At 42.3% G+C, this 25,908-nt stretch overlaps 1 protein-coding gene across 1 annotated transcript in view; it reads left to right on the forward strand.

Moving 5' to 3' along the window:
• The window catches only part of COL4A3 (collagen type IV alpha 3 chain), a 122,385-nt gene extending 98,545 nt beyond the window's left edge, over positions 1-23,840 (forward strand). Inside the window, exons 35-52 of the mRNA XM_058664297.1 lie at positions 295-393; positions 1,116-1,205; positions 1,529-1,668; positions 3,529-3,655; positions 5,042-5,122; positions 5,478-5,576; positions 5,772-5,819; positions 7,971-8,156; positions 8,989-9,119; positions 12,087-12,159; positions 15,193-15,264; positions 15,351-15,476; positions 16,754-16,852; positions 20,344-20,556; positions 21,171-21,348; positions 21,475-21,589; positions 22,572-22,744; positions 23,585-23,840. Of these exons, the coding sequence (XP_058520280.1) occupies positions 295-393; positions 1,116-1,205; positions 1,529-1,668; positions 3,529-3,655; positions 5,042-5,122; positions 5,478-5,576; positions 5,772-5,819; positions 7,971-8,156; positions 8,989-9,119; positions 12,087-12,159; positions 15,193-15,264; positions 15,351-15,476; positions 16,754-16,852; positions 20,344-20,556; positions 21,171-21,348; positions 21,475-21,589; positions 22,572-22,744; positions 23,585-23,669 (2,135 nt within the window). The 3' untranslated portion in view covers positions 23,670-23,840. The remainder of the gene's footprint in view (positions 1-294; positions 394-1,115; positions 1,206-1,528; positions 1,669-3,528; positions 3,656-5,041; positions 5,123-5,477; positions 5,577-5,771; positions 5,820-7,970; positions 8,157-8,988; positions 9,120-12,086; positions 12,160-15,192; positions 15,265-15,350; positions 15,477-16,753; positions 16,853-20,343; positions 20,557-21,170; positions 21,349-21,474; positions 21,590-22,571; positions 22,745-23,584) is intronic.
• The last annotated feature ends 2,068 nt before the right edge of the window (positions 23,841-25,908 follow it).

A 25,908-nucleotide genomic window follows, 5' to 3' on the forward strand; every position in this document is an offset into this window, starting at 1 on the left:
TGCTTTCCCAGGCTACAGACAGGAAGCTGGATAGGAAGTAGAGCAGCCAGGGCATGAACCAGCGCCCAAATGGGATCCCAGAGGTTGAAAGGTGAAATTTATCCACTAGGCCACTGTGCCAGGCCCACATGATCTCATTTAAACCTCTTCTTTAAAAAGGCAGGTCCTCACCTGCCCATCCTCTTAGCAAATATACTATGCTGTGTTGCCACAACTTCCATTGGTTTAAATCAAAATGTACTGAAGCTGATAAAATTCCAATCTGTATTTTTAATATCTAGTTTTTGCCTTTAGGATCCCCAGGAAATCCAGGTGAGAAGGGAAGCAAAGGTGTTCCAGGCTTACCAGGTCTAAAAGGCCTTGACGGGCCTCCTGGACCACCAGGACCACCAGGTATTGCTGATTTTCCAGCAGAAATATTGTATCTTCTGTTTTCTCAGATCTAAATATAGTAAAACTCATTTCTAAACATACTGGGTTGAATATGAACTCTGCCCAGCACTGCTTCCGCAGAGACCTGCCTCTAAACCAAACCCAAAGAAAGGCATTTCACAGGTGGCATGTGTTTCATGTATGTAATATATCTTACTTTTATTTTGAGCTTTTTTATGAGCACTCTAAATAAGTATATTAAATCAAATCTCACATCAGAGGTGCAAATTAGGTACTGGTTTAGAGGTTTTCAAAAGTGCCTTGTTCTTTTTCAAGCAAGTTACTGACTTTGCAAAGTAATGTTTCCAACAAATCAAGTAGCCTGCTATTCCCCCTTCAGCCACCTCAGTAACAACACAAACTATACATCAGTAAAGCTTCTGTATACACTTGGAAACCTGTAATATGGGCACAGGATCCAACCTTTTCTGCTGCAGTTGGTTGCAGGGTGATTTTGATGACTGAAATCTAGTCTTGCTCACAATAATCTAGTATAATCTTGTATGCTGTTGGTTCTCAGTCCCTCTCCTTATCGGAATATAAAGTGACAATCACATAAGTGCCTATCCTATCTGGTCTAGCTCTTGTGGATTCATTTACCCACTCAAGCTACAAATACTAATTGTGCTCCTACTCCATACAGGAATTTTGCAAGGTGTATGACTATTTATTTTTTTCTCAAGGCCCCAGAGGAGATGTGGGAAGCATTGGGAGTCCTGGAGAACCAGGGCCACGTGGTGAGCCAGGTGGCACGGGGACCATGGGCATGCCAGGTATGTACAAGGTCCTGTTGGAGTCAGGAAGCTCATGACAAGTAACATTCTTAGATTTTCTGTGTGGTATGTGGCTTTGGTTTTCTGTCTGATGGTAATTTTGTGTGATAATAACTTGATTTGATTTTACCAAAGCAACTTATACAACTAAAACATTAATCAAATAAAACAATATTTTTGTTAGATAAAAATCATCTGCCGTAACTACAAGATGCATTTGTGATCCTGAAGTACCAATTTAGTAAGAGAAATACGGATTCTGCAGGGGCCAAGAGTGGAATACCTCAAGATCCCCAATGCTCATGTTGTCTCATGCCTTTCAGGTTCCAAAGGAGAACAGGGGGCTTTGGGACTCCCAGGTCTAGCTGGAAGACCAGGCCTGCCAGGTACCAGCGGTCTTCCAGGAGATAAGGGAGAACCAGGTTATGCAGAAGCGACAAGGCCAGGGCCACCAGGACCAAAGGTAAGTAGGTCACTGAAATAGACAAGTTTACTTTGTGGAGGGGAACCCTTTGACGTATCAACAATGATCCGGTCAGTGAGGGAAAGAAAACAGAAAACGTCACTGTACTTTCAGTTATTGGGATGTTGTCCTGGCTGCATAGCTAAGGGTACGTTTCATGTAACTTTCAACTTCTGAGAGACTCAGCTACCAAGGACACTTTCCCTGCAGTTTAAGTATGCTGCCAGAAGGGGGCATTAATTACAGGCCCACACAACCTGATATCAAAGGTGGTTTTATTTAGCAGTTATGGACTTAACTCACACAGACTTGTGAACAAAAGACATTTGTCTTCTTAAGATCTAGTACGTATATAAAACAACCTCAAAGCATCATTAAAAAGCAAACAAAATCCTAAAATACATGGAAGCATTTTTCTAACACCAAGTATTTCCATTCTATTGTACAAGCTATTTTAATTTTGTCACCGTGTTCTTAGTCCAGCGTGGCCAGTTGTAGTTAGTTACCGAAGTCCTGGCTAGTGTGTTATAAGAAACAGAAACCCTATGTCTCGGTGGGACTTAGTTGTCTTTGGGGTTTAGATCCTTACGATCTATCTATGTGTGTCCAGCACTTATACTGAGACCCCGAGCCGGACCACTATGGGATAATTAACAGAAATCCCATGAACATGTTCCGAACATGGGATTCTGTAGATCCGTGAGGGAGGCCCACTAATCTCCTGAAATTAAGTGCAAAATGTTTGACTGCAAATTTTTATGTGGGGAGAATGTATTTTTCATCAGATTTTCAAGAATATATGGCTCCAAGACATGAAACTTGTTACTTAGGGAAACTACATTCTCTTTTTTGAGTTAATAAACTACCATGCTTATTGAGGATTTCTAGCAACCATCTACTCCACTAGAAGTTGGTAAAATAAAAAAGAAAAAATTCTTCATTCTGCACAGACCCGAGGCAGCAGTCCTGTGATGGTTAAAGCACGGGCAACTTGTCTTTGCCTTGTGTGTATCTGTGAGGGCCTAGAAACCCAGAGAAAGATTCCATCCCATGATATTTTGATGTATACTTTTTAGATTTTGATCTACCTGACTTAGTTTACATTCAGCTGATTATTGGTTTTTTCAGATTTAGGGTTTTCATGGATAAACACCAGAAGAAATTTTGAGAATTATACACGGAACACAAAACGGGCTGGGGTGGTTTGTTTTGTTTTTGTTTTTGTTTTCATGTCAGCAAATCAGAGTCCCAGAGTGTTCTATTTTAAACGACCTAGTGTGGACATTTTTAAATCACCACCAAATCTGTATGTTACAATCTATCACAAAGTACAGACTTCATAAATATTGGATCTTTGGGAGAAAATTCAGTCCTGTGGTTGACATCCGTGTACGTAGCATCTGTAGGAAACCTTCAGTCTATTCACTACCCCCAGTCAGTCATCACAATTTGCAGTTCCATGTTTGAGCCATTCTTCACTCTGCCTCCCTCCTGGTTTCGAGGCTCTGGGTGCGTCAGCCATGCAGCACACAGTTGCCGTTACGTTCCGGTGGGAGGCGGATGTTTGGTGTACAGTCACAGAGATCCATGCTAAGAAAGACACCTGGCGTGGCTGAATGCTCTGCTCCTCTTGCCTTGCAAGTTTGTAAAAAGCTGTTTTTAGAAAGAGAGCCGCATCTTCATTTTTGTACTGGGCCCCCCAAAACCTTCGTGGCCCATTTGTTCCAAGCATCTGTCGTGGTACAGGCACATAGCAGACTCTAAATAGGGACTGATGAATGAATGTGTAAAGTTTATACTTAATTCTAATCATATATCTTGCTTACATGAGAATTTTAAAGGTGTTTGACTGACTTTAAGGGGGATCCAGGACCACCAGGTGACCTGGGGAAGAAAGGAGAAAGAGGGCCACCTGGCCCACCCGGACATTTGGGACCTGCTGGAGCTGCGGGAGCCCCTGGAAGCCCTGGAGGTGCTGGCCTCCCAGGTGAGCGTCAGCTTGACAATTCCGAGGGATGAGCGTTAGGTATACCGTGACCCTCATTTCCTGGAATCATCTTAGAAAACAGAAAGTGATTTCTGCCTTCATGCTACAGCTATTTTATTCAGCTGTGAGCTGCCAATCAAGACACTGAGAAATAATGGGTACATTAGGATGAGCCTAATTTGTGAAGTCTAAAATCCAGCTCCCCGTAGCAAAACTCCTGTGCAAGTGCTGCCTCAATAAATTCAGCCCAGAGGCGTGGAATGTTAGCCCACTGGCACCCTGTGTTTGTATTAATTTACTGAGGTTTTCATGATAACTACCAGGGATGGGGTGGCTTAAGCAACAGTTTTATTTTCTTGCACTTCTGTTGGCTGCAAGTCAGAGATCAGGGCTTGGCAGAGCAGGTGGTTTCTGAAACCTCTCTCCTCACCTAACAGGTGGCTGAGCTCTCCTTGTATCTTCCCTCCGTGTGCTTGGCCCCACTCTCAGATTTCAGTCCTATTGGATCAGTCCCTTCATTTTAACTGCGTACCTAATGCTAACTTAATGACCTTTTTATCCTAACTCCAAAATGCCATTCTGAACACCTAGGGACTTTTTGGGAGCTGTGCAATCCAATTTGTAACACTGTTGTTAGGAATCTATTTCTGGCAGGTTTCCAATGGCTATCTTTTTTAGATTATAAATCAGGCTTATTTTTGTTTTGTTAAAAACATGTGCCAAGGGCCTGGTGCAGGGCAGCCTAGCGGTGAAAGTTCTCGCCTTGCAAACACCAGAACCCCATATGGGCGCCAATTCCAATCCCAGCAGCCCTGCTTCCCATCCAGCTCTCTGCCTGTGACCTGGGAAAGCCGCAGAGGACAACCCAAAGCTTTGGGACCCTGCGCCCATGTGGGAGTCTCAGAGGAGGCTCCTGGCTTCAAATCAGTGCAGCTCAGGCTGTTGCAGCCACTCAGGGAGTGGATCAACAGACAGAAGATCCTCCTCTCTGTCTTTGCTCTTCTCTGTATATCTGACTTTCCAATTAAAAAACATAAATCTTTAAAAAAAAAGTGCCAAGCTATTGGCTTACAGCTTTGGGTCTTAAAAGACAATATCTAGATTTTCTACTCAAACATCAAAAGGCACAATTACTTTTGCAGATACACCCCAGTAACACAATAAGTTGTCCGTTGAACGGCCATGTAGGTTAACCTCTGAGACAGTTGGACACATCCATGCGGTTCCTTGGAGGTAAAACAGCCGGAACAGGCTGCCCTCCAGCCTGGGGTAGAGGGCTTCGCAAGGCCGGCTTAGCACAGGTACACTGGAGCAACCATTCCAGTCACTGTTGTAATCATTCATTTTTTGGTGTCCTTTTTCCTTAGCTTCTCTCTTCATTTCTAGGAAATCCGGGTCCTGATGGTGATATGGGGTTTAAAGGCATCAAAGGCTTCCCTGGACATCCAGGAGTAAAAGGCCCTCCAGGTTGCATTTTTGCATTTGTTCTTACTCCTCTGCCTGATAAGGAACACTTTCTCTCGGGTTGGAGTCTGTGTACTCAACTGCTGTGTATACAGTAGTTCCCAGTGACTCAGGGATCAGACAAAAAGGGGGAAAAAAGCTGGTTTACATATTTCTACCCATCTGATCAAAATATCTGTTAACCTAATGTGCAAGAGAACCCTCGGGATCATATTCATCTGTGTATGGTTCTCACCGTAAACTTGGCTGTGCATAAGCCAAGTTCTGAAAGATCAGTATCTTTAACGAGATTCCACTGACATGAAATGAGTCTTCTTTCTGAATGCTATGGTTTTCACTTGGGGCTTTGCTTGTTCAGGCCTTCCAGGATTGCCTGGATCTCCTGGGCCAGTGGGTATGAGAGGCAACCAGGGGCGTGATGGAATTCCTGGTCCACCTGGAGAGAAAGGAGAGACAGGTACAACCCGCTCATGCTCTCTGATCCACTGGCTTTTGGGGATATAGTTATTAATTACATTCTAATGGTTTATTGCTCTAGAAATTCTTCTCAGCTGGAACTGACTATTGCTCACATGGGCTTCATGTATGATTACATGTGATACATACAATATTAAACTGACCAAATATTAATATGCCAAATTTTCTTGTTCAGGTTTGCTGGGGGCCCATCCAGGCCCCAAAGGGCAACCTGGTGTTCAAGGTGAGCAGTTTTTTTCTTCCATGAGTCAATCACACAGATTTCCAAGAACAAAACCCAGTTTAACATGCTCAATAAGTAACATCAACTAAGTGAATTAAAGAAGTCCCAATGATAATGTTTATAATCCTAGTATTTACTTTAAAATATTGAATTATTATAATCACAACAAAGCAAACTAACTGGAAATTATGATCCAGTTTTGGGATTTCATTCTATAAAAGTTTCACAAACTAAGCCTCATGTTTGCTTAAGGGTTGTTAGCATAAGCACACCATCTCTAAGACTTCTCAGTGAGCATCTCTGCCTGCTGCTCTGAGAAACACTGATACCAGTCCTTACCCATCACAGTTCTCAGTTCCCTCCCAGAACCAGCTTGTGGTCTACGCTATTGTCTTGAACGTGATCTAGACACAGCAATTCACAAAATACGTTATTTGTTATACCTGAGTGTTCTGTTGATGGACAGACAGCAGATCTGGATTTCTCATACCAGTATTTTGCAAGATGAACAATGTCTTCAACTCTTTTCCATTTTGGTGAGAAGCCTGCCAGGAGAAATGTGCCTTTTACTGTACCTTCTTGGTTGTGGATCCTCCGGGGAGGAGTACATTCTACACAAAGATATCTCAATCCAATATAAACTTCTTGTTATTGCTGCTGATGGGAAGAGACCAGCAAAGAATACCCTGAAGCCACTGGGAAACTGATGTGGGCAGGAGATGTATCTTGCCTAAGACTTAAAGAATAAAAGTAGACGGGCATTTTCCGTTCATTTCTTGATGATTCGCAAATCCTTCTGGTGGAGCTCAGTGTCTCCCAAGTCCCTCTCTCTCACATAAGTTTGAAGCCTTTTTGTATTTCATTGTCTAGCTTTGGAATTATGTTCAAAGGGAGAAACTCTGTTGGCTCAAAATACTTGGTTAAGCTCACCATTTAATCTAATAGCATAGGAACTCAGTAGCTTTATTTGGAAATTAAGTTTGGTACAAAAATGTCGTACCTATGGTTTAAAGAAAAAAACCAATAGCCTAAATATGTAGGTAAATACTGACATGACTCAGTCCCTCTAGGATAACATACATGGAGAAGGGTTTTCGAGAATTAAAAAGTATGGACCCTTATCATGAGAAGTTCTCCCAATCCCTAAGAATCAACTTATCACAGAGCAAGCAATCATGCTCATCAACATGGAATGTACCACCCAAGGCCACTCGGAGCGTCTGACCACTGCTACTCAGGGATGAGACTCCAGAACGTGACAGGAGCTGAGGCCACCTCAACGCTCCGATCAAAGAGCAGACACACGCAGTGTGGAGAGACGCGGGGACAGAGATCCAGTGTCCACCCATCTTATTTTGCTCATCCTTATAAGTCTCTACCACTTGATGTCATGGGTCTGTCCCCTGAAGCACCTGCCTCACCCTCACCCTTGCCATTTGCTATTTTTAGAATAACACAGAGAAAGGGGAAGGAGGAAGAGATGTCCTCAATTCACAGAACATTTTTTCCCCCTCATGAATATCAAACCAGTCATGAAGATTTCTGAAGTGAAAGTTGTTAGTATTAAGCTGTGGCCTCTTTGGAGTGCACTTTGGCAAATCTAAACCCTTCTACCCCAGGAGTGTCTCCCCAGACTTAATGGAGAATCATGGGAGACAACTGCTCAGAGGACAGGGTAAGGTGGCAAATTTGTTGCTCTTTTAGCTAGGTTTAGTTGGATAGTACTTCAAATGTGCAAAGCTATGCCACCAACTTTAACTTTTGTGTACCATCGAGCTGTAGGTGGACTAAATGATATTAAAATTGAAATTAATGGGACAGCAATGTTTGTGGCTTGCACTTATATAACATTGTAGAGTTTAGAACACTTTGGAATTTTTCATTAGCAGACTCATTATTTCATAAGACATTTTAAGAACTGAACTAGGGCAGCTATTGCCTTGATTTTTAAAATAAGACTACCAAGATGGGTAGTGGTAAGGTGATTTTCCCAACATCAAAAGGCTAGTTGGAGTTTCAGCTGAGTCTGAATTCAATTCTTGTAGACCTAGATTTCATTTACCAGCCTCTTTGCAAACAAGGGGGGAAAAAAGCTCTCTACATGATTAAACTAAAGGAAAGTTTCTTGAAACTGGGCTTTCTCTTTTGCAGGAGCCAAAGGCTATAGGGGAGTCCCTGGCCTGCCTGGCCTGCCTGGCAGGAAAGGGTCCGTGGGAGACGCTGGGCCTCGAGGGCCCACAGGTGCAGCAGGACTCCCAGGACCACCAGGCCCACCTGGAGCAATCAAGCCTGGCCAAAAAGGAGACAGAGGCCCACCAGGCTCAAGGGGAAAGCCAGGTAGAAGAGTGTTTACTTCACACAAAACTAAAAAGTGAAAATAATGTTTGACCTCTACCTCCTCCACCCAGTTTCCCATCTTCTCCCTGTGTGAATTCATTGCTTCTTTTCCTTTCTCTGGCCTTCTCTGTTCTTCCCATACCCATTTATCCTCGTGTGGAGTACAGGTCAACTGTTGCTGAGTTGACAGAGGGTCAGTTTGAAAAATGAATAGATACTGGGCCTGGCACAATGGCTCAGTAGCTAAAATCCTCACCTTTCATGCACTGGGATCACATAACGACACTGGGTCGTGTCCCAGTATCTCCACTCCCCATCCAGCTCCCTGCTTGTGGCCTGGAAAAGCAGTAGATGGCGGCCCAAATCTTGGGACCCTGCACCCACGCGGGAGACCCAGAAGAAGCCCTGGCTGCTGGCTTCAACAGATCAGCTCAGCTCTGGTCAATGCATCCATTTGGAGAGTGAAACAGCAGATGGAAGATTTCTCTCTCTCTGTAAATCTGCCTTTCCAGTGAAATTTTTTTTAAAAAATTAAATAAATCTTAAAGAAAAGCTAGTAGATACTGAGTGACTGCTCCTAAAAGAGAGCATCCTGTATTTGTTGCTCTTCTACAATGTGTCAAGTCCCGTGCACAGGCCAAGGCCTTTATCAGGGAGGAGCAGTTCCTGCTGCTTACAGAGCTTCCCTGGCATTATCACCATCTGTCTTTCCTACAGCCCTATCACTCAGCACACGCTAAGGCGCAGAGTTTGTTGATGGCTTGTGTGAATCGCTGAGAGACACCCCCAGGTTCCCCTACTGACAAGACTGCCTGCCTCTTTATGAATCCAGGTGAACCTGGTCCCCCGGGACCTCCAGGGAGTCCAGTCGCAGGCATAAAAGGAGATAAAGGATTCGTGGGCCACCCTGGTCCAAAAGGTCCACCAGGAACTATAGGAGAGATGGGACCACCAGGTCATCCAGTGAGTGTGGAAAATTACCTTGATTTGTTATTAATTTGACATCTATTAATATTTTATAAGTGTGTTAACCAACATAGTAATTATAATTACATGCATATGAAATAATGAATTTTTGGATTATGTTAAATACATATGTAAGTATGCATTTATATATGCAATTTTATATGTAGTTGGTATTATGTATTTTGCTATATATTCTATTATTATCATAGATAATATTTGCTATTGCATGTTATATATTGTCAGCATTATTCAAATTGACTTATTAACATGGAGTATTAGTCTGTTGTGGCACATCAATTGCCAGGGTCAGATGTATGGCAGAAATAGGTTTTCCTTTGTGATGCAACTGTGCAGTGTGCATACAGAAGACAGAGTCTAGGAAGTTTATGAAATCAAAGAATCTTAAGAATTGCAAACATTTTGGCCTCTAACTTAATCCCCACCGCATACCTTCCAAGATTTGTGAACAGCTGTCAAATTATTTTCTTAACAGATCACCTGGCTTTTGCGAAATCAGTTTAACCACTCATCCATTGTGCATCCATTCTGAATACATCCTAGTTTGCCAATCACTCCCTTTAAAATGCAGCCCCAAGTATGAACACTAGTGAACCCTCAGCCCTACACTCAGTGGCTTACAGAGGGGCGATCTCACCATCCTGAGCGACCCTACATTAGGAACACAGCCTGCAGTTCCACTCGGGCTGTTCAGTGCATCTTCAAGGCCCATGTGCTTTGTCCTCAGGAGCTGCTGCTAAGTTTTCTCCATTATTTCTTGTCCAGCTCTTTGTTGGTGCGTTTGTTAATTCGTGTCATAAGTGCAGAACTTTCCACTGAATTCCATGCTCCCAATCAGATCACTGCAGACACCATGCCTAGCTTTCCCTTCATAGCCTATTTGATAAGCCATTTGCTGTGCTCATCTCACGTGCTGGGACCAGAGGTTGAGAAGATGAGAGTGACTCAGCAGTTACTGAGTGTCTACCCAGAGCTAAATGGTTTCCAAAGTAAGAGCCCAGTGATTTGCCTAAAGAAGCCTACACTACAGTGACAGTCAGCAGTTCCACACTGTGTGCTCAGAGGAAGGGTAGAGGGCTAGGAAAGGACACTCCCTTCAGTCTGTGAGCATACGGTGCTCAGGAAGGGGTTCTCCTAGAGGAGGGGGTCCCTGGCCTGAGTCACAAAAGATGCAAAGGCATTAGTCAGAAAAAGAGCAGAAGTATGAGCCAGCAGGAAAAGAGCTTTCAGATTAAAAAGCTGAAGAGGCGTGTGGGAAGGACGGCGCATGTTCAGCATCTCTGCAGCCAGAGGGTGGAATGAATAAGGTTACAAGGTGAGCAGGCGGAAAGGCTTAGTGGAAACTAGGAAGGTTTTCTACGTTAAGACGCAAGACAGTCTTACAGCTGTTCTTACAAACAGCTGCTGGTGCCCACCGATCACTGTCCAGGCTGGACTTAATCCCTTCATAAGCTGCTTGTTTAATCTGCCCATCTTGGTCACCCAGTGCAGCAGCCACATGACACAGTAGAAAGACCTGTGCTTCAGTGAGTCACAGGAAGTTCTCCCTGTGATATAACTTACACTTCCTCCTCAGCCAGGCTCGGACAGGCAGTGGGGTCCTTTGGCAAGTCTTCTCAGGAATCAGGCATGCTCTCTTCAGCTCTCCTGGTGTTTGGTTTCTACAATTAACCTTATCTTTAAAAAAACAATGCGCCTTATCTCTAGTCTATAGATGTCCCGAGTCGTGGTTCTCTGCAAGTTGCCAACAATCCTAGGATCACATCTAAGATCCTTGCAAGGACTCTGGGCTTAAAATGTCAAGCTGAGACATGGGATTTCACGTACATCCTCTATGATTAAAAAGGCCTTTAACATCTGCACTTGGAAGATAAGTCTTGTAAACTACAAGCTGGCTCTCCTTGCACGGGACACCTCTCCCACCGAGGGCTGGGGCCGGCGCCAGGCCCTCCCTGCCAGCTGCTTGTGCCTCGGCTGAACCACCAGACGTTGGAGGCCTGCGACTCCGCTGCTTCTCCCCTCTTGCACCTCTTTCCACACTGTCCAAGCAACAAGACAGTTCCTTTTTTGCTCTTCTTGCTCTAAAAGCAGCTGGCTCAACATACAGTTTTGTTCTTGGCACTTTTCCCAAACTTCACCATATGGTTTCCAAGTAATACTGTTGGGTCTCAATGCAAATGGACTGTGTGAGGGTAGCTCTAACCTGCCCACGGACAGGTAGAAGCTTCCCAGAAGCACTGGTTTGTCCCCTCTCCTGTGGGTGTACTGGAGTATCCCATGGCCACGAGAGCAATTGGTGTGACCCACAAAGGACGGAGCGCCTCCGGCTCACTCAGATCCTTGCTTCCTTGCCGAAACCTCTCTGCTAACAGTCCCCCTGCACGCCCATCCCTGCCACCCTTACCAGGATGGTTTATGTGTCTGCCAGCTTAGGCTGGTGCTTAACTGTGATGACTCAACCAGGGCTCCACTCTCTGTGTAGGATCACAAATCTAATCTCTCCATGTCTCTTCTCTGTCTGTAACTCTGCCTTACAAATGAATAAAACAAATATTAAGAGAAAAGCATCAAAAGCCTCAACGAGAAGCATCACGTTGGCAGTCTGGCACCTTTCGTTCCTCCAGTGTTAGGTGGCTTCATTTAGGACAAAGAGTATCTCACTTTATTCAATACAAAGACAGCCTATATGGATAGCAGCAAGCAAGCCCTCTCTTGAGTTCAAGCGCAGGTTTTATTATCTTATTTTAGTAACAGACTTGAGGAAAGGTGTAGAGAGCCAGAGAGGTTAGAGAGAGGTGAAACATTGTGTTACAAAGTGAACGTTATGTCTCTCAACTCCAGTTCATTTCCATCCAACATAATACCCTTTTTGCTTGCAAAATGTTGCCATGACTACTACATTAAAAAAATTGCCTGTGGCCCTTTCCCTTTTCCTTTTTGTTCTAGGGAGCGCCAGGTGCCCCAGGTCTTCCAGGGCTCAGAGGTGATCCCGGATTCAGTGGATTCCCAGGAATGAGAGGTACGATCCCTTGCCTGCAGCTATGATAACTAGCAATCCATAGCTGAGGACGCACAAATGATGACTGCGCTCCTGTGGTCACCGCAGAGTTAGAGTGCAAGCAGGAAGCAGGCTCAACATGAGTGGGGAAGGAGCCCAGCCCCAGGAGGCTTTAAGATCAACACCCACCACCTGAAGGTGGAAGCTTATGGAAAACCTACAAACAGAAACAGTCGAAAAGTGGTTAGTTTAAGAATATGACACTTGTGTTTGGGATGGGAGATGGGAAATTATAACAGGATTAACAGTTTTGTTATTGGGCTGTTTGTTTTACCATATGCTAATGTGCTACCTTCATAATTTAAAGAGAGCATTTTCCAGACTGTTAGTAGGGGCCAGCAGGTACACTGTATAGGCATCTATACGTTCACAGGGCATATGTTTCATGCGTTATGAAATCTTACAGTTTTGAAGATTTTTGAGTTTTTAAGTATTTTTATACATAAACTTTAAGTTTCAGAAAATAATTCAATTTTTTTTCTATTAGTATGCTATCACTTTAATAAGGGTTTAAATACTTGCCTGGTTGGGCTTGTTAGTTTCCCTGGTATTGTTTTTGGCCAGAAATTTATTATCATAGAGATGCTAAATAAGAAGCATATTCAACATGAATAAGACCACATGTTTAAGAAGGAAGACTTATTCTAGTTTTGAGAAAAGGCAAGGCAAGCTTCCAAGAGATCCCATTCAGTGCACCCAACCTCTTCAGTTGTCTCAGGAGCAAACTAGCTGGCAGGGAACCCAAGCAGGCGAGTCTAAGACGCGCTAGACACTGGGTGGACTAGGAGGCGTACCAGCTATCCCCACCCCAAGGCTCGGGAGAAAAAGATGGAACATTTGAAAACTGAGTAAGACCCCACTCCAGAACACCTGGACATAACTAGAAGAAATACTCTCTCCAGCATATTTACTTGAGTGGCAGGGGGAGAGCAGACAGGTAGACAGAGAGACACCCATCTGCTGGCTCGGTCTTCATATGGACACAATGGGAACTCAATTCCTTTGGGGGACGGGAACCCAACACCTGAGCGTGACTGCTTCTCCCAGGGTGTGCACAAGCAGGAAGCTGGACTCTGAGCAGAGCTGGAACCCCAACCCAAGCACTCTGATACGGGATGCTGCACAGCCAGTGTCTCAGCCTCTATACCACTCAGACCACAAAGGGTATGCTCTTAAAATAAGTGCTTAAAAATATGTTCCAGGGCCAGCATTGTGGATAAAGCTGCCATGGCAATGCCAGCATCCCATAAAGCTGCCAGTTCACGTCACAGCTAAAAAAACATTTTTTTTAAAATCCAGGCATATGAGGTGAAAAGTCCCCTTGTATATCTTTATCTTTTAAAAAAAGAATTATTTATTTTTATTGGAAAGGCGGATTACAGATAGGAGGAGAGACAGAGAGGAAGATCTCCATCCAATGATTTACTCCCCAAGTGGCCGCAATGGCTGGAGCTGAGCCAATCCAAAGCCAGGAGCCTAGAGCCTCTTCCGGGTCTCCCACGGGGGTACAGGGTCCCAAGGCTTTGGGCCATCCTCGACTGCTTTCCCAGGCCACAAGCAGGGAGCTGGATGGGAAGTGGGGCCACCAGGATTAGAACCGGCAACCATATGGGATCCCAGCGTGTTCAAGGGGAGGACTTTAACCACTACGCTATCATGCTGGGCCCCTATCTTGATTTTTTTAATGCACAAAAAATAAACTTAGCTTTAAATTCCATTTTCATGCATTTTTAGAATAATCTCATGTTCACAGAAGTAAACTTTAACAGCTCCCTCAAGTTTTCATATCAAGCAGATAATTGATGAACTAGGATTGGTATTATAATTATTTTGCTATATTTCTTCTTTTTTCCTTTTTTATTTTTTGTATGTCACATTTCTTGTTTTATTCTATATTTCTCTCTTTAAATTTTTTAAATTATCGTTTTATGATACAGTTCCATAGGCCTTGGGATTTCCCTTCCCACCACTCCAAGTCCCACCCCCGAGTTCCCCTGTTTTATTACTATAGTGTAGTTCTTCATCAGCAGCCATCTGTCCACCATCGCGGGCATGGACAATGGCAGGGTCGTTACTACTAGCTTCCATGATACAGCTGTGTAGGTACAGAGACCTCTCTTTACCATCCCCATTTTCTCCTGCCATCGCTCCCATATTTTCACGTAGTCCTGGAGTAACAGTTACAAGCGTCATATGCTGTCCCTTAAGTATATCATGGCATTGCAGCAACAGGCAAAGGCAGACACCCTAGTATCATCCTGTCAAGGGGTATTAACTGACTCAGTGGGAGTCTACCTTTTATTCAGGTGTAACGATGCCTGGTGCAGCCTATCTTCACTTCACAGTGTATTGGTCTCCATTACACATATCATCTATGAGAATTCAGGTGTGTTTCTTCATTGTTAATAATATGGTTGGTATTTAAATATTTGTTAAGTAATCAGAGGTAAAATCTGAACTATTCTGAGATTCTTTAAAATAGAATATTTCTCCAAGTAAATGGTTCTTGATAGTCTTTTACTTCTGGAAAAGATTATGCTTGGGAAAATAAGTTTAACCATAACCAAGTACACAGTCTCCATGAGCTCCTGGAAACTTTTGACATGGAACGTTGGGCTGTGGGTAAAGGTAGAATAACAGGCTAGGGAGTTATAGATAATTATGACAAAGTCACCAGAAGGTAATAAAGTAAGTTTTAACGTGAAATTTAAATTAGTTGTTTAACTCCAAAAGGAACCCTTACCTTTCAATGCTAAAATACACATCTTAATGTCTACTTTGAGATGTATTTTTTTACAGAGTGATTAAAAAGGACTGATAGGGTCCAAATGAAATACTAGAACCCACGTGAATGTGATTTAGCTGTAGCCATTGTCACAGAACCAAACCTAACCCGCAATCATCACTTCCTTCATCATTAGAGATTATCTTCAACATGAAGAGCTAAGAAACACACTGTATCATGTGAAATCATATTGCCTTTTTCCCCCCAAGGAGAGAAGGGTAATCCAGGATTTCCAGGGCCAACTGGACCACCAGGGCCGACTGGGCCAAAAGGACCACCTGGTAAATATATTTTCTTACCAATGTTCTTTATGCAAAGAGGATAATAATTCATGAATGAAGCCCTCTTCTTACGTTTGTCTCGCTAGGTGTCCGCGGAGCCCCTGGCACGCTCCAGATCATCTCCCTTCCAGGAAGTCCAGGGCCACCTGGCCCACCTGGAGAACCAGGGATGCAAGGAGAACCTGGACCACCAGGGTCGCCAGGGAGCCCAGGTATGCTACTGGCAACAATGACTGGGGTCACTAGCAAGTGGTGGAGCCAAATCCTGGCAAAGTGCTTTGAAAGCAAATGATACAACTTCATGGAAAATGTTTAACATTACAGGGTGGCTGTTTTTCTTACAATCAGTGCTAGGATGGCACTATTTTATCCCTCACAAGCAAGTCTCTGATATCTATAAAAAGTGTTATATATAGTATAAACTCAAGTGAATACACTCTAAGTCTATTTTACATTTTCTTTTTATTGAAGTAAACATGCTATATTTTATTTCCCTTGACAACTGTCCATTTTTGAAGTCTGACAGTTTGTAAAATAATTGATTTTATCATACCTCAGTTCTGTGAACTTAAACTTCTCTAACACTTGGTAAAGCTCAGTGTTCAAGAAAATAATTTCAAAATCTTTTCAAAATGATGGCATTTAGAAACTGAACCAATCCCTCCACATTCACTTACCAGATCACAATACATTTCTGATTGGAACTATTATTCTCTAATAAGTGTGTTATGAATCACTTGGAATATATGAGAGGTATTATTTGTTAGTTTGGTTGATGCCTAAGCATAATAAATTCTGGAAGGGCATACATTAAAGTGGAAGCATAATTTTAAATTGTTATATTTCAGGGGGAGGAGAGGGGGGAGAGGTTGGGGGAACCCCAGAACCTATGAAACTGTGTCATAAAATGAAATAAAAAATAATAAATTTATGAAGATATGTACTACTTAAAAAATTATTATATTTCACATACTTGTGGTTGATTCTGAATGCCTTTTATATTTTTACATTTTCATTGGTTTTACTTGGAAGGCAGAGAAGGAGCGAGAGAATGGAGAGAGAGAGTGATGTCCCCATTTGTTAATGCACCCTATCCCCCAGATGCCCACAACATCCCTGGCTTGGCTGTACCAAAACCAAGAGCTGGGAACTCAATCCAGTCTCCCAGATGGGTGGGCCTGGACCCAACTACTGCAGCTATCACTGCTGCTTCCCAAACCACACATTAGCAGGATGGTAGAATAAAGCCTAGGACCAGGATTCAAGGTCAGCCACTCCAATACTGGATGTAGGCATGCATACCAAGTGGCATGTTACCTACTACACCAAATGCCTTCCTGAATATTTTAAAAATATATAAATGGAGTGAGGTTAACAAGCTGAGTGACCAACCACCCCAGTTGGTTGGCCCAGGCTAACTGGGATGGTCGGCCACCTCCTCTCTTGTTCTACTGTGGTGGAATGCAGCACAATGTTGATATTTGCCTAGGACCTTGTGGACCAAAAGGGAAACCAGGCATGGATGGAAAACCAGGAATTCCCGGACCAGCTGGAGAAAAAGGCAGCAAAGGTTCCCAGGGAGAGCAAGGTAAACACATACTGCCAGTGCTCAGCCTGAAGGGGCGCTGTGCAGAGCCACAGCCATTCTGTGGGTGTCCTGCAAGAGTTCAAGGTTTTTTTGTGTTGCTGGGACTAGAGCGAAAGCCAGGCTCCAAGCATTCGGTTGGAAGTCAGAAGATGGAAAATCAGTGGAACATGCTTCCTACCTCTTCCCTGGGCGGATGTACTCCAGAATGTTAGCCAAAGGCACAGCTTAGCTGCGGTAACAGTAGAATTCATAAAGTGCTTTCAGAAGAGCCACTCACTTAGGAGTTGTTATTTAGTAATTATTTAAAGAAATGGTGCCTCAACCAATAATTAGAAAAATATTATCTTGACGTGAAGGAACAACTTGATATTCTTATTTAGAAAAATTATCTTGTAAGTTGTCATACTCGAATACAATTCAACAATTCATGTGTAGGTCCTGGAAAAGGATCTTTCAAATAGAATACTGTGTTTTGAAAACGTGACAGTTTGACACCTGGATCAAGATCTAACTTCCAAAAAAGTTTCAAAACATTTTTTCTAGAAAATAACTAAATCTTCAACTCTTCTATTTTTAGGATTGCTGATTTTGTTAAAATAAAAATTCTAAATTTGACTTCCCAGCATATAGCTCAGATCTACCATAATAAAACTGTTAATGCAGAGACTTAAATATTTCACAATTCATATATGATGCTAATAGTCATACGAAAAGCACATTTCAGTATTATCACGCACTCGACTTTCTTTAAGAATATGTCTTCCATATCTGTTAAGACCATGGTGATTTTAAACTTTTCAAGTAAAAAATGGAACTTTGAAGGAGTTGAATCTACCTATTTTTAATTTCAAGGAACAGGGGCTTGGCAGTGTGGCCTAGTGGCTAAGGTCCTCGCCTTGATCCCATATGGCTGCTGGTTCTAATCCCAGCAGCTCCACTTCCTCTCTATCTCTCCTCCTCTCAGTATATCTAACTTTGTAATAAAAATAAAATAAATCTTTAAAAAAAAATTTCAAGGAACATGCCAGGGTCCCTTTTCTCGAAAGTAATAAACTTAAAATTCTTTTCAATAATTCTATCAATTTTAAAATTTTGAGGACCAAGGCTGGGTACTAGGAGGAGGAACACAGGGCAAGGGCACTATGACACAAATTATGTTGAGAACTACAGCAATCCCTTTTGTCCATAGTTTCTTTTCCCTGTTTTAGTTCACATCTTCAGAAGCAGAAAGCAGAGACAGACACAGAAAAACAGCTCCTGTCCATCGGCTTGTCCTGCAAATGCCCACAGTAGAGCTGGGAAGGGGCCGAGCCTGGAGCCAGGAATAAAAGAGGGCAGGGACCCTATCGCTTGACGCATCACCTGCCTCTTCCCCAGGTGTGCATGAACTAGAAGCTGGAACTGGAAGCAGGGGTGGGATTCAAGCCCATCTTAACCACTTTGCCAAGTGCCTGCCATGCAGTTCCATTTCAGTGACTTCACTTAGCATTGATCAGCTACAGTCCAAAAGTATCAAGTAGAAAATTCCAGAAATAAATAATTCATAAGTTTTAAATGGCACGCAATTCTGTGTAGTATTAGGAAATATTGCACCACCTTGCTCTGTCCTTCCTGAAATGTGACTCATCCCTCTGTCTTCATATCCACACTGTACACAACATCTGCCAGTTAGACACTTAGGAATATCTGAAGGAGCAAATGAACAGAGATGTTATAGTACTGTGTCCAAGTAACACTTATTTTACTGAATGATGACAGGCATGAGAGCTGTGCTGCAGGCAATTCAAGTGCACCAAAGAGAAGCCACAGGTGGCTCCTTTTAGGATTGTCTCACCCTCTTGAGAAGAAGGTGAAAGAGCCTGATGAGGCGCTTTGACAGAGATCACATTCACATAATTTTAAACTACAATATAATGTTAGAATTATTCTAGCTTATTACCAGCTGCTATTGGTAATCTTTTACTATGCCTAACTTGTAAATTAAACTTAGTCTTCTATAGCATTGAAGGGAAAATAGTAGGCTTAGGAGTCGGTATTATCCAAGGCTGTGGTGTCTATAGTCCTATCTCAAGTGGATGGAATGTTTTCTGCACCAATAAAGCTGACTACTCTACTAGTCAATGCAATGCTACATGGAAGCCTCATTAGAATGATACAAAGATGTAAGAGTCAGATTGCACTGGCACAAACTGATGGCCTTGCTCCCTTTCTTGGAGATGCCAAATACTCTTGCATAGGACACATGTGCATGAATGCTTAATTCCCAGTTTGTCTGTCTGCACAATTCCTACAGACTCACAGGCATCTTTTGCTCAGGGTCAGATCTAGCCCTCTGGATGGGGGTAAGGGATGAGGAAAAGGGCAGACTGCATGTCTTTCTTATCTCTTAAGATCACGCCAATAATGGACTTGGACTGCCTTTCAGTTTCAAAGAACAAATTAAAATGTGTGGAAAATATAGGAGTTAGGATAATTCAGAGCAGAATGAAAAACATATTGGGACTTCTACAAATCTTTGTGAAAAATGCTGACTTCTGGATCAGGACTAAACTCCAACACTGCCTGACTCCCATGGAATGGTGGCTGGCAGATAATAATATCTTCTTTGAGACTTCCCAGCCACAGTCTCTCCCTTCTCTGCCTCTCCCTGGGATTCTAAAAGTTGAACTGCCCCAATCAGGTTGGGAGGTGGCCAGGGTGCTGTAGCAGTGGAAACGGATCAGGCTGAGGAGGTGTCAGACGATGCCAATGGAATAAACAATAGTTACTTGATCAAGAAGAGAGAAGAAGGATGGGGAATTGAAGAGGGTTGCTCTCTGGTTCGTATTTAGAAGGAACAAATGTGGCTTAGCCCATACCACCTGCAAAGAAAATACAAGGCACACCCCTAAAAATCACACAATTTTAGTTTGTAACACAAATGAATACAAAGAAACTAACCTACACTACAATAAGAAATGCTTTTTTTCACTCAAATTTGCTTCACTAACTGATCAAAAAAGTCTCTTGATGGATGCAACTTACAGTGCTTTCTATTCTTGTGTAAATGAGGTTTCCCAAAGAGCATACATTATATATGCTTTAGCACTTCCTTAAAAAGATATTCAAATTGTATATATTTAAGGTGATTTCTTTTCCCTCTTCCTCCATACATTATGGGTGGATCCATTCATTTCTTCATAAATGACATACATAAGCCATGTTAGATGCAGGCCATTGCGTCAAGTATTATGGAGAAAATCTAATGTCAAAAAGCCCATGGTAATACACATGTAAATGTCTCTGATTAGAGACACTGTGTGATGCACTGGTTAACATTTAATAATACTGTATTATTTGGACCTTTAATAAATCACTCTTCTCTTGGATTTCTCTCTGTATTGGAGGTCCAACACACATAAAAAAAATAGTTAATCAATTAATGGATCAAAGTTTGGAAGACAAGTTTGAGATTGTTTTTGTGTTGTGACATTCACGCTGTGTTTCTCCAGGACCACCTGGGTCAGAAGGATTGCCAGGTGTGAAGGGAAAGGCTGGAGACGCTGGGCCACCTGCAACTGGGACAACAATGAGAGGCTTTGTCTTCACCCGGCACAGTCAAACAACAGCAATTCCTGCATGTCCGGAAGGCACAGAGCCACTCTACAGCGGCTTCTCTCTTCTTTTTGTACAAGGAAATGAGAGAGCCCATGGCCAAGACCTTGGTAATGTCCCTATCTTACTATCTAGTCATTTTGTTACGCATGCACATATGTGAATTTTCATATATGAGGTGATTCCCTCTGAACTTTAGGGTTAGCACCTTTGGTTATCTTTCAGCACATTCTCAGGGCAGCAAATAAAATAACAAATTGACCTAAGATCTAATTTTAGTTTTGAATGTAAAGCATGGAGGAAGCCATGATCATCCTGTTCAATAAAAATAAATTTCACTTAAAATGCCTGTCCGATTTTAATTGCCAAGATAACATCTTTTCTATAGCTTCATCTAGTTATTAGTTATGATATGCCCGTGAATAACTGGAAATACTTTGAGGCAAAGGCATTGTCCCAACCAAACGATTCTGTCCCCAACTTCCAGACTGCACAGAAAGAGCCACAGGAAGGACTAAGGGTAGAAGGAGGAAGGTGCGTTTGCCAGCTGGATCTTTTAATTTCTATCATTATGAAAACTTTTCATAACCATATTTTGCAAATAACTCCTTTGTTTCTTCTTTCAACAGTTTTGCCATGGGTTATGTTTTAATTAACCTCTATCTAGTAATGATATTCGAAATGGTTTTAATTGACTAAAGTAATACTCAGTCTGTTTTACTAGGAACTCTTGGCAGCTGCCTGCAGCGATTTACCACAATGCCTTTCTTATTCTGTGACATCAATGAAGTCTGCAATTTTGCATCTCGAAACGATTATTCATACTGGCTGTCAACACCAGCGCTGATGCCAATGGACATGACTCCAATTACGGGCAGGGCCCTCGAGTCGTATATTAGCAGGTAAAAATGCAAACCCTTGGTTTTGCAACGGGACTGAGTGAGTCAATTGACTTGTACTGGAAACTAAGGCAGTACATCACGGTGCAGAAAGCGGCAACGCTACCAGAGCCCCCTTTCATGTTACAGGTGCACGGTCTGTGAAGGTCCTGCGATTGCCATCGCCGTGCACAGCCAAACCACGGGTGTTCCTCCCTGCCCTCAGGGCTGGATTTCTCTATGGAAAGGATTTTCTTTCATCATGGTAAGAAGATTTATAGGAAAGATTATCTATAGAATCTTATACAGAGTAACATGCAGTCCCCAGATTGATGCTGCCTGATACCAGATATACAATGTCATGGACATTTGCTTGGAAACCTGAAAATAGGTCTTTTTTAAACTTTAATTTTGGTAAACAATGAAGAACATTTTTTTGAAAAAGTAAATTGCTCAAAAAGAGATGATCCACAAATTCTTAATCACAGCCTGTAGGGACACAACAGTTGCTGTGTATTGCTAATAGAAGAATGCCTGTTTTATAAATATATCAACTCCTTTATTACATTATCTGTAGTCTAAAACGTAGTTTTAGGGAAGCTCTAAAATGTAGTTTCTGTGATCTATAGTTTTACAAATAATAATGATAATCCCCTCAAGGTCTTACAGCTAGCTATCTGTGGTAGAGTCGGGTTTGAATCCAGATTTGTCTGCTGCAAAACCTATGTCACACTGACATTCCCAATGGAAACAGCCTTGTTAAGTCAGTACTGAATGAGGAGGTCTGTGATTGACCAGGTGCAGTGCTCAGAGCTGCACACATGTTGTTACTCATTTCCTGTACGACACTATATATGACACATCCATTCCCCCTTCATTCAATCATTAACTCTGCACATATTCATTGAACACCAAGGATGTGCTGTGGCTCTTTTAGGCACTAAAGATGAGGGGAAATCCAACATTTCTGCTCTTATGGAGCTTACATCTTAGTGAGGAAGACAGACAATGAGAAATGAAACTAGTAATACAATGAGAAAAGAATACAATGAGAAAGAATTACTAGTAATGAGTAACAACAGGAGTTCATGTGACAACAGCTAGAATGATGGAAATAAGGCTGTGTCCAGGGTGAAGCCCAGGGAAGTCTATACAACACCACCTCCACTCCCTAAAAAAAGATTCAGAGTTGGACTTTGAGCACCCACGGGCAGAGTTTTTACTCAGCTATTTTTTTATTGTGTTAGTTCACAAGTGCAGGTTCAGAGGGTGCTGGACAAGCACTGGCATCCCCTGGCTCCTGCTTGGAAGAATTCCGAGCCAATCCATTTATTGAATGTCATGGAAGAGGAACGTGCAACTACTATTCAAATTCCTACAGTTTCTGGTTGGCTTCATTAAACCCAGAAAGGATGTTCAGGTAACCATTCAAGGTCAAGTTCCCTCTGACGACCCAACGGTAGAGTTACTTTTAGTGGCCTGTATTGGTTTTCCCTTTCCTCCGTGTCATTCCATGCCAGTGAAGTCATCCTCAGCGGGGTACTCCTAGTTTAGAGGTGTTCTTGAATCAACAAGTAACCAATACAGATGGTACACTACTTTTGTTAGTAGTAAAATGCTACTATATGTATAAATATATATAAACATTTATAAGAAATTGTTAAAGAAGAACACCAAATGATATGCTAATATTAATTTACTGCATTGGAAGACTTATAGATTATATCTGTTATTTAAAAGATGATGGTAGTTCCCCCCCCCAAAAAAAAAGAATACCTGGGAATGGGAATTTGGGAGAAGAGTTGAGGTACTGCTTGGGGGTACCCCTTTCCCAAAATGGAGTGCCTGGCTCCACTTGTAATCCCACTCCTAGTACTCACCCTGGCAGGCAGCCAGCCACGGGAGACCAGAGGGTAATCTGAACCCCTTGGCGCAACCTTGGTTGCTGTGGGCATTTGGGGGGGTGAATCATCACACAGGCTCATCTGCATCTGCCTGTCTGTCTCTCTGCCTATGCAATAGACAAAATCAAATAACTAATGAAAAACTAAGATGATCTATAAGTTAGCATCAAGGCCTAAGTGCTGGAACATAAGCAGAATGATCATGTTGGAAATACACCTCTGATATAATGGAGGAGGTTCCTATAACAGAATTTAGAATGGCTACAATATCCAGGAAAGCAAATCAAGCCCAGCAAGAATTCCTTCTAGATATGCAAAAAATTGAGGATGTGTTTTGTTTTGTTTTTTTATTTCAGAAAACCTATTCCATCTACTGTAAAGGCTGGGGAGTTAGAAAAAATAATAAGTCGCTGTCAGGTGTGCATGAAGAAAAGACATTAAAGACCTTAAGAAAACAGATTTGCTGCTTTTCATCCTACATAATGATGTAATGACTCAGGCCAGGCATTTGTTTAGGTATTTTTCTCTAACCAAACAATATTGTTCTGCCATGACTTGAGAAGGATAAGGTTTCCATTTGTCTCCCCATAAATCGAAGCATTTTTTTTCAAAGCTAGTTCTGTGATCTTGATCTCTAAACCTGTGCTGTTTCAACATTCCCAGAGGCGTAGTAAGACATTTTTACAATGAGCCAATCCCAAAAGGTTAAATACCACATGTTTGCCTTAATTTAAGATGATATGATGTTATGTATAACATATTATGTTATGTATGTTATATGTTGTGTATAAACCAAAATTGAAATGTCAAAAAAAAAAAGAGCCTAAACATGTATTCCACAGGTATCCGCCACACTAAATGGTGACAGTGTAAAATTTGGATGCGAGAAGTTGAGATATTTGAGCCACTGGATTCCCAACATTTACTGTCTTCTCTTCCACTCTTTGCCATTCTGGGAGGCTACATGTGCTGTCATTGTCTTCCTGGACCTTTAGACCTTGCTTAGACCGGGAGATGGGTACATGTGGCATACTATAGCATCGTGATTAAAACTGGACATCCAGACTCGCTGGGTGCCCCAAGGCTTGAAAGAATGCAGAACTGAAGTGAGCTTCCTGCATTTTCCAGGACTCTTCCAAACATACGCAAGACCAAGGGCAAAAGGGGGTTCCTTATTTGCAACCACAATAGCCTTGGAAATATTGTATTTTTTTATTGTGTGTTTTTTTTAAGATTCCGCCTACCAATTGGTCATTTCGTGTAGCCCACTTGTATTTGAAGTAGGTAAAATTTTTACCCATAATGAATCTTAAGATACTTGTACTGAAACATATTCTGAAATTCATCTATTTTTAAAATTCTCTTTTTGAGTACACTCATACAGGCAGGAGCACTACTTGCGAGATGCACACTTTATCTCCCTCCCTGTAAACGTTGTTGCATCTCTTTTATGAGTGACTGCAGTTGCTCAATACTCCATCACTGAAATGCCCTTTATTGGTTTATCAGATTCTGAATATGTTTTCTTTGCTCTAAATATTTTATTACTCCTGGTTTTACAAATTTATTCCTGTGTGAAGGGATAAGAACTAGCACTCTGTTTCCTTTATAAAAAAATGTTTTACAGTTATATATACTTACAAATCAAAGAGTCCACTGTATAAAAACCTTAATGTGCAAACTGTATAAATTGGTGAGCTGTATGTCGTAGAACCTGCTCTTCAGTGTGTGGATACATTCCCAAAATGACTTAATGCAACTTAAGCATTTTATTCAGAATCAACCCATGTTAAATTACAGAACTACAAGAAAAAAAGGAGATTCTTTCTGACCTAATACCTCAGAAAAAGTCGCGTCGTTTCTGTGAGGCATCCCACATATTTGTTGCTCTACCTCTCCCCCTTTTCTCTTTTTTGTTGTAATTACATTTTATCAAGATAATTCAGCAGACCTGAGTAGGGGTTCAAAAAATAAGAGCGAGGACCAGGGGAAAGCCAGGCCCTCTGGTGTGTCTCCTTAGGGACACAGAAAGTTTGACACCGAGAAAACAAAGATTTCCAAAACGTGAGAATCCACTGACACGCGACAGTGGCACTAATTAAGCAGTTAGGAGTCAGGCATCTTGAGGCAGGGCTTGGAAGATGCTTCTGGATACACTCAAGTGTAGTTGGTGGTGCTGATACTCTAAACAGGCTACTGTTTCAACCTCAGTTGTACCTTGAATAGGAACTTGGCCCAGAGGAGAGAACCCACTGCGGCCATGACTGACAGCCTCCGCTGCTCCTGCGACTGCTGCCGAGGTGTTTCAACACCTGACTAGGATGGGCAGCATCTTATTTACACAATGTACTAACACTCACCGGATACTAAGGTTTTTGTGCTGCAAAAGCATCCTCAGGTCCCCAGTTGTGCTGTATATAGCAGCACTGAGAGCTAGCTGATTCCATACAACCCCTTAGGCAAGTGGTTCTCAAAGGGTAGACCCCACATCACCAGCCTCCGGAAACTGGGCACAGATGCAAATTTGAAGGCCTACTCCAGGCTACAAAATCAGAAACTCTGGGAGCAGGGTCCAAACACAGGTGCTTTACCAGGCCATCCAGGTGATTCTGATGCATTCTGAAGAGTGAGAAAAACTACTGTAGGCAAACAACCAAGAAGCTGACTGCCCTAGATTGGT

This window comes from Ochotona princeps, chromosome 5 (genome assembly GCF_030435755.1).
Source record: "Ochotona princeps isolate mOchPri1 chromosome 5, mOchPri1.hap1, whole genome shotgun sequence".
Classification (NCBI taxonomy): Eukaryota; Metazoa; Chordata; class Mammalia; order Lagomorpha; family Ochotonidae; genus Ochotona; species Ochotona princeps.